This window comes from Sinocyclocheilus rhinocerous, unplaced genomic scaffold (genome assembly GCF_001515625.1).
Source record: "Sinocyclocheilus rhinocerous isolate Xijiao unplaced genomic scaffold, SAMN03320098_v1.1 scaffold1830, whole genome shotgun sequence".
Lineage (NCBI taxonomy): Eukaryota > Metazoa > Chordata > Actinopteri > Cypriniformes > Cyprinidae > Sinocyclocheilus > Sinocyclocheilus rhinocerous.
The window spans coordinates 209,195-218,739 of NW_015650704.1; the positions used below are offsets into that span (position 1 = coordinate 209,195).

Genomic DNA, 9,545 nt, shown 5'->3' on the forward strand with positions numbered 1-9,545 from the left:
GGTAAGATCGCATTTATTTGAATTAATTAATTATATCATTTATTTGAATTAGCGAGAGAGAGAAAGAGAGAGAGAGGGATGAAAGTTGCGTGTGTGAACCTGCGTCTGCGCGCCTCTCTCTACAAGCAATGAGGCTTAGTTTCAAAAACAGCGATTTTACCCCCTCATTGCAGAGAAATATAAAGTTGCGAGTCAATAGCCTGTCGAAGCTATTTTACTAATACAAGTTACCGTGCTGTGTTGTCGTGTGCTATAATGCGTGTGCGTGTGCGTCTATGAAAGCAGCGTAGCCTAGGCTACTGCATATAGTTTTTGATTTATTAGCTTGTTTACCCGTGCGGACCTCAATTTAGCTCCCCACCGTGACACGAGTCCCCATGAGTCTGTGTGTATTCAGGTTTAAGTCCCCACCAGAATAGAAAAACAGGTACACACACACACACGCACTATAGAGTAGACCTCTATTTTCCATATACAACTAGTTATAAATACTGTAACCCAATCATAACCTACACACTAACCCTAACAGAAAACTCTATGCACTTTTAATTATTAAAAAAAGAAGTTTTGTATTTTTATATATGTGATATTATTTAAATTAAATTTACAAAAAAAAAATTTTTTTGAAAAATAATCTACTTTATTTTTATAACATTTTTACAATCAAGGACTCCCTAAAATAAGTTTTTGTCAGGTTTAAAATCACTTCTAGGTACAAATTTGTGCCCAAATTATGACTAGGTACACACACACACACACAAACTCTCGCTCGCACGCACGCACGCACGCACGCACGCACTCACACACTAATCAGAGCTGGTCAAGCAGTTCAATACGAACTAAGAGCTGAAAGTCAATTGTGGGTGGAGTCACAATGTTCACTAAGCCCCGCCCCGTGCCCCGCTCACCTGGTACGGTGAAATCCTGAGTGTATATGATGTCATCCTCCCCGTCGAAGAGCTCGTCATCCTCCTCCTCCTCAGCGTAACCGTGGAGATCCTCCAGGTACGGCACCACCGTCATGCTGCGCCACGGGTCGCGCGTCTCTGCGCTGGGCGGGATGGGCACGGGAGGCTCCGAGGGCGGGTGTTTCTTACGCACCCAGCTAAACAGGAAGAGGAAATGACCCGTGAGACCGATCGTGATGACATCATCTGAAGCAGAGTTATTAGAGTTTACGAAAACAAAAAAATTTTTTTTCATTATTGAAAATACAATAAAATGTAACAATTAAGAGTGAGTGAGTGAGTGTGTGTGTGTGTGCGTGCGTGCGAGCGAGCGAGCGAGTGTGTGAGTGAGAGTGTGTATGTGTGTGTGTGAGTGTTCGTTCTGAGCTTGTGATAATAAAGCTCTCAAACACAGACTGATCCAGCATCAGTGCTGAACATTAATGTCACGGCGCCATCTAAAGGTCAAACATATGAACTACAGCACAGCCATGAAAAACAATACTCATTGTGCACAATAAAGGAAAGGAGGTTTAATTAAGAAATTGGCCTCAATTAGAATTGAATGTCTTTATCTTGAACTCAGAATGCATTTAATCTTAGAAATATACTGACATTAAAACATGTTATACTATGTATAATATATATTATATTATTATTCACTTATTTCATGAACTGAGAAACCAAAATTCCCTTGATCTTTTGACATAAGAGGTCGTACTATAAAAACATCCTGTTAGTTTACTATACTATTATGTCTTTTTTTTTTTTTCTTACAGTTTCTAGCCATGCAGCCTTTCTCTCTGGTTTTATGCCAGCTGTAAATTTTATAGTTTGCAGAACAGATAGCAAAACAACAGAACATTACAATCTAAAATTGCTCTTTAAAGCATTAAAATCACTAAATTAAAAGTTAAAATCACTGAATTGAATAAACATTAAAGAAAATTACTATATTTTAACTGCTATAAGAAACACACATTAACACATTTGAGCTTATAGTAATTAGTACTGTACTAACTTACATTTGATTTACCCACTTACAGTAAAAATACACTTATATGCAGGTTTAAAAATCTACAAAAGACACATTTAATGTCCAAATATTTTAGCAAAATGAATTATTTTATATTCATTTATATTTTTGGTTCTTGCCGATACAGAGTATTTTTCATTGTATTTGTGCATTTTTTAAATATTGGGTACAGAAACCAAAAGAATATGTATAATGTTAGTTGTTTAACTTCATTTATCAAATAGATATATCCTTCAGTTATTTGCACACTTTTAAATTTTAGTTGCTTCCACTGTTAATTTATGCTCTGTGCTACATCATCTTTAATTTAATAGCGTTAGAGCTGCTCAGTACTGTAATCACACGTTTAATTGTCTTAATTGCTCTGCAGCACTGCTAATATGCACTAGACAACACTATAAACACAATACAGTTAGATCTCAAACCAGAGGACCGCTCAGATCGTCACAACTGCTCTCTGTTGAAGTCACTATAGTCTCTGTGAAGCGTGTGCATTGTGAAATGCTCTACACAAATAGATCGGAGCACGTCTCGTCGCTCACCTCTCAGCAGGTCCGAGAGCAGCGGGCCGCACTCCTCAGGAACAGTGTAGTCACCCTTCCCAATGTTCTCGAATAGCTTATAGATGTTGTCCCCCTCAAACGGGTACAGGCTCGTGGTTATGTTGTATCTGTGAGGAGAGACACACAGCTCTCGGCTTAAACCACGTCAGAAAACACCCATCAGACAATCTCTGTTCAGCTCCACGGCTTATTTTTAAAATGCATTTGGCAGCAGAAGTCATGGTGGGAAAACTACATTACCCATGATGCAGTGCAGAAAATTCCACCAATCAAAGACACAGCGAGGAATAAATGTGTTTAAATATATGCATATGAACTCAGAATATATTGTCTCTACAGATATAATCAACAACTTTTCTGTGTTTCATAATTGTCCTCACTTTTAATTCAATTACATCATTTGCGATGCTTCATGGGATTGTAGTTCTTTCTCTCTATGATTCAAAATAAGATATGAACATATCCGCCAACATTTTCAGCGAAACAACTAAATTATTTCTAGAGGTCGATCTCACTGGGAGCCTATACTGACAATGCAGATTGGGAGAAAAGCGAAGTTTGCACATATGTAACTTTGTCTAAATATGTTTCCAGCTCCTGTACATTTTGTGGTCTTGAGGATTGAAACATTAATATATATATTTTTTTCCATTCTGCAGTTTTGGTCTAATTTACACTCCCATATAGTTAAACCCCCAAATCATTTAATGTAACTAGGGGTGTGCGATATATATCGTCTGCGATAATATCATAATTGTTGTTTTAACGATGTGCGATTTGACATTATCGAGTATTTTGCAAAAACCATTCAGAACATCCCTTCAGAGCGCACGCAGACATCACGTGAAGTCTAGACTAGTGCGTGTGCGCATTTAGTGTGTTTTCTTTCACTGCATGATTCAGGCTATTAAAATGCATTTACAATGATCACAAATTCAAGACGTGGCAGAAAATTTATATATTTATACCACTTCATATAGTTATTCAATTTCACACGAAGAGTGCCGTTTTTCTCCAAAAATTACCATGATTACATTTATTTTAGATTTTTTTCATGTTTTAAATCATTTCAAATATCAGTATGTGTTTTATGTTTAATATTTCAAAACATTATTTATGCATTTGTAATTGCAGGTTAAATGCATTCATGTCTTGCATTAAACAACGCTGGCGACCCCTGACTCGTCCGACACGTGTCGTCCTCCGCAAACGGGTGGAGCGCCTGGGGGTCAAAGGTCAGAGATCAACACAAAGAGTCAGCACAGAAGGTGCATGTGGTCAGTGATGTTTCTGTACACAAACACACACTGAGTCCATGTACGAGTGTCCTCCTTCAGTGTTTACTGAGTGTCAGTGTTAACCCTTTAAAGCCTTCTTTTTTTATACCTGGAAATGGATTTCTAAAGCTCTGAATGATCAACGATCAAACTTGGCTGTTTCACACTCGATCTCCTCATGTCTTCTGTCTCCGAATGATAGTTTAGAGTGTTTTATCCAGTCAAAGCTCTTTTAGTGTAATTGTACAAACGTCCAGCTTCAGCTGCTGCTTCTCGTGTCAAATCTTGACTGATTTTGATCAAGTAAAGGTCAGAATAACTGCAGTAATATCTCCAGATGAACACTTACTGGACTGAAGCAGCTCAGCTTTACTTGATTCTCCATCAATCATGTTTTAGAGTCTCAAATCTGATCCTCAGGATCTTTTGAGGAGCGTTTGTTTCCAGAAGCTTTACTTTCACTGTTCTTCAGCGGAGGAATGATCTTCACAAGCCTCCAGAACATCTCACATCTTCTGAGGAGCCTTTATTTCTTCAGCTCTCAATCACTGCATTATATGTTTGGAGCATTTCAATCTCATCTTACTGAGACAGATTACTGCAGATATAGAGCGACCACTGATATTTAGATCAGTTTATGTCAGTATCTGCTGCACTGTTAGAAAGACCTCATTGATTTACATCACAAGCACCTCATTATAGAAATATTAGCATCTGCAGCAAATTGCATATGTTTGCTCAGTTCGAGTGAGGTGTTTTTCCCTCCATATTCTTAGTATATCAGACTATATGAGGCATAAAAGCCTCTTAAATGAGGATTTATAGGGTTAATCGTTTAAATGAGCTCAGTGTGTTGATAAAAGCGTCTCACCTCGGCTACACCCAAGTCAGAGATCTTCAGCGCCCCGTCTGTAGTGAGCAGCAAATTCCCTGGTTTAATATCTTTGTGTACAATTCCCTGGCTGTGCAAGTATTCAAGACCATCCAGGAGCTGGCTAAAGTACCTGAGAGAAGAACAACAGAGACACAAACGTGTGAATCAGGTGTGAAAGACCAGCAGATCAGCAAAGCTGGGTTTGGACAAATCTCACAATCGGAGTTGATTCTGATTCACAAGCTTGCAATTTGACTCGATTTCTGATTTGATTCAAAATCGATTATTTTGGATATATATCTGGTACAGTGCATGCCCATTTTACTCAAGCACAAACTAATGCTGTAAAATATGCATGAGAGTCAGTTGGTACTACATTACTATAATACTGAAGGTTAAAATTGACTGATTTGTGCTTAAATTACACTTAATGAAGTTTTATAATAATTAAGTTACTATTAAATAAATATATTTATTCTCCAATTCGTTTTTTGAAATATGAACATTTAAATGGTGTCTGTAATAAAAACGTAACGGATTTATTCAAAACTGCGTGCATTGTTTGAATACTGTAATAAAACAGACACAATTTGAAATCTGAGACTTTGTTTCATTTCAAAAGTAACAAAGCTTATTGATTTATTGGACGGGATGTGCGCTATTATAATGCTCCGTTCGTTAACTGAAAACAGGCTAGACTAATCCATTCTTGGGATTTAAGAATCGCTATAGTTTCATAAAAACGAGAATTGATTAAAATGGAGAAATCTGTATTTTTTTTACCCAGCCCTAAGAACTACTGTGAGATATACTGATATGAAACAGCGCAGAGAAGCTCAGCAAAAACACTTAGAAATCACTTCAGCGATCAGTGATACATTAATGCATTTTAATGTAACATTCTCAAACTCTTTAAGAAAAATGAAGACTGTACCTGCTTTGCTAGATTCAAATCTGCTTAGTTTTTAAATCTTTTTAACATCTTAGAATTTGAAAAACAAACTTCAGGTCTAAACCAGGCCACTGCTTTGTAAGGCAAGTTAACCTCAGTTAAAACAAACTCGAATGGCACACACAAATCTACATCTGTGACCCTGGAGCACAAAAGCAGTGTTAAGTCGCTGGGGTATATTTGTAGCAATAGCCAACAATACATTGTATGGGTCAAAATTATACATTTTTCTTTTACGCCAAAAATCATTAGGATATTAAGTAAAGATCATGTTCCATGAAGATATTTTGTAAATGTCCTACCGTAAATATATCAAAACTTAATTTTTGATTAGTAATATGCATAGCTAAGAACTTCATTTGGACAACTTTAAAGATGATTTTCTCAATATTAGATTTTTTTGCACCCTCAGATTACAGATTTTTAAATAGTTCCTCAGATTCCAGATTTTCAAATATTGTCCTATCCTAACAAACCATACATCAATGTTTAGCTGATTTATTCAGCTTTCAGATGATGTATACATCTCAATTTAAAAAAATTGACCCTTATGACTGGTTTTGTGCTACAGGGTCACATATACAAATGGAATGACGCAGAAATAAAACCAATATCAAGAGGCTAAAAATAGACATGATGGAAATTGTACGACCCATCAAACATGCATCAGAGTGGCGACAGCGATACACAGAGACACTGGTTTTCAGAGAAGTGTGTGTTTATCTGATGTCTGGTGTTTGAGCGTCTCACCCGTGAGCTTGAAACACTGGAAATCTCTTCTCTGTAACGCTGTCCAACATTTCCTGCATTCCACAGACACAATACTCCATCACCATATACGTGAAGCAGCGGCGGTCAAGGAGCGAACACACCAGCAACAGCCAATCACTCTGAGTGACCTTATTATCATCCACTAAAACCATTACAAACATTTTTATTCATTTCAAATGAAGATGAAATAAAATAAAATATAGAGTGGATTAGGTTAGAAACTAAAAATGTTGCCTTGCCTTGATCCTTAAGATGATAATTGTTCATTTTATACCCAACGGATGCTCTGCAGTGAATGGGTGCCGTCAGAATGAGAGTCCAAACAGCTGATAAAAACATCACAATAAAACACTCTCACACACACAATAACACTCTCTCTCACACACACACACACACACACAAACAATAACACTCTCACACACACAATAACACTCTCTCACACACACATGCACACAAACAATAACACTCTCTCTCATAATTGTTGTTTTAATGATGTGTGATTTGACATCAAGTATTTTGCAAAAACCATTCAAAACACATCCTTACAGAGCGCATGCATACATTATGTGAAGTCTAGACTAGTGCGTGTGCGCATTTAAAGTGCTTTCTTTCACTGCATGATTCAGTCTAATAAAATGCATTTAGAATGACACGTGACAATGCGATACGTACGACGTATTCGTAAATGAGACTCATTTATAAATCTGTTGTGAACAAAAATAAGCATTGAGGTCTTCCTGCGCATTTCCGCCAAAATAAAAGTTGAGAAAAAGCAAATACTCTTATCAGCATTTATAAACTTCGTGTGATATATATCGTCTGTCATAATATCATAATTGTTGTTTTAATGATGTGTGATTTGACATCAAGTATTTTGCAAAAACCATTCAAAACACATCCTTACAGAGCGCATGCATACATTATGTGAAGTCTAGACTAGTGCGTGTGCGCATTTAAAGTGCTTTCTTTCACTGCATGATTCAGTCTAATAAAATGCATTTAGAATGATCACAAAATTCAAGATATGGGGACAGAAAATGTGTATATTTATATAATTTCATACAGTTAATCAATACCAAACAAAGTGACGTTTTGATCTCCAAAAATTTCCATGATAACAAATATAACATTGATTGTTTTTACAACCGTTCAAGAAACAAGAAGTAATTTAACTGACTTGCGTTTTAGACACCATATTGCCTGTTTCTGCGCTATTTCAACAACAAAAATAATTCCAAACACAGCTACAGCACTGTTTTGCGTCTCTGAGCAACATGACAGTGATTCGTTCCTGAATGACAAGAATTTTCATTTCGGTGAATCCCTAAACAGTGACTTGCTGCCACCTACTGGCGGTTTATTTCACATTTAAAGTTTCTTTTTTTTTAATTTAAATAATTTCAAATAACAGTATTCAAGGTTTTATGTTTAATATATCAAAACATTATTTATGCATCTGTAAATGCAGGTTAAATGCATTCATGTCTTGTGTGTAAACACATCTAAATGCCTCTTTAGACGCAGCTTCTGTGTTTCCTCTGCATTGCAAAGATTAATTTTATTAATACTGATTTAATTTGCTTGCTAACAGCCCAAATGTCTTATTATTCTAATTCACTGATTAAATGTAAGAATTTGACTCAAAAGATAATGCACACTTTTAGAAAGAATGGCTTTATAAAGGTAAAAATGCCCATAAAATGTAAAAATCAGTTTAAACTTATTGAAAAAGATTAATTTCTATCAGTGTGAACTGATCACACAGAATATGAAGAATATTAAAAACTTTAGGAGTCAGCTGTCCACGGCAGTCCTTAAGATACCAGCACAATAACACACTCTAATTATCGTTATCGACAAAATCACAGAAAATATTGAGATTATTTTTTGTCAATATCGCACACTCCTGAATGAGAGACAACCTGGAATATTAGAATGAAACCATTTTAGGCAAAACACTACATGCACTGGCCAGTTTTGCTCTGTTTTGCTTCCATATGTCTTCATTCATTCTAGTGGAAAAAAACATCCAAAACACACATTTAAGTGTTTATTTTATTGCACTTTATATGTGTGCATCTGTAGATTACAATTTGGATCCGCACAACACATTAACATGAGCTGTGATGTGTGACTCACTAGAAAACACCCTGATCGTGATCACTCTGTAGTGAGCGCCCTATGAAGGCGTCACAAGGTTCTGTTTTTTACAAGCACCTTCTTCTAAGGCAGCATCACATGTATTCTTCACAGAGAACACAATGGACTCTTTTCACATTTCTGTGGTTCTCAAAGCAGAAGTCATCATAGTCTGTAAACTTCTATAACGGTGAATGCAAACTAAAACAAAAACAAAAACTTGTATTCTCATTTGATGCAATAGCAAAAGAAAAATCCACTATTGTGTTTCTATGGCCTAAGAAAAGAGCAAAAAATATCAAGAGATTGATTTCATTGGTCAGGAGAGAGAAAGATGTCAAATTCGCCACCAACGCAGCATCGTTAATTAGTTTTATGACATTTACTGACAAGGTAATACAACTTATAATAAAGTATGGTCTTATAAATGCATGTTAAATTAAAATTTGATTTAAAAATGAAAATATATAAATAAACTTTGCTAGATTCACAATGCTAATAACTCTGAAGGTAATTCGTTCCTACGACCTATTAATTCGTTCCCTCATTTTAGTTAAATCTAGTGGTCGACCGATATATTGCCAAGGCCGATATATCGGCCGATATTTGGCATTTTTCAAATATCTGCATCGGCCGATAAGTTCTTCTGTTTCGTGGAGGGACTTTTATTTTGACGGCGCTGAGAGCGGCAGCACCCGAGCACACACCGCTCACATTCTCCCTCTTGTTCGCTGTCGTCGTTAACAGTTCTATCCACGGACAAAAGTTTTTAATTATATTTGTATTAAATATTTGTTTATTTGTGAAAAATATTTTGTCATTTAAAGTATAAGCATGTTTATTTTACACATTTATTGTTTTAATCCATTTTCAAATTTCTTAAATATTAAATAAAATGATATCGGCCACCCTGCTTTCCAAGATATCGACATCGGCTGTCAAAAAAACCAATATCGGTCGACAACTAGTTAAATCATGGGTTATCT

General features: G+C 36.1%; 1 protein-coding gene across 1 annotated transcript in view; it reads right to left on the reverse strand.

The window, feature by feature from the left end:
• Positions 1-6,572, reverse strand: part of LOC107712391 (serine/threonine-protein kinase STK11-like) — a 12,225-nt gene extending 5,653 nt beyond the window's left edge. The window contains exons 1-5 of the mRNA XM_016517629.1: positions 6,400-6,572; positions 4,695-4,827; positions 3,713-3,768; positions 2,526-2,653; positions 909-1,154 (exon numbers count right to left, since the gene is read on the reverse strand). Coding sequence (XP_016373115.1) covers positions 909-1,154; positions 2,526-2,653; positions 3,713-3,768; positions 4,695-4,827; positions 6,400-6,572 — 736 coding nt within the window. The remainder of the gene's footprint in view (positions 1-908; positions 1,155-2,525; positions 2,654-3,712; positions 3,769-4,694; positions 4,828-6,399) is intronic.
• Positions 6,573-9,545: the final 2,973 nt, after the last annotated feature.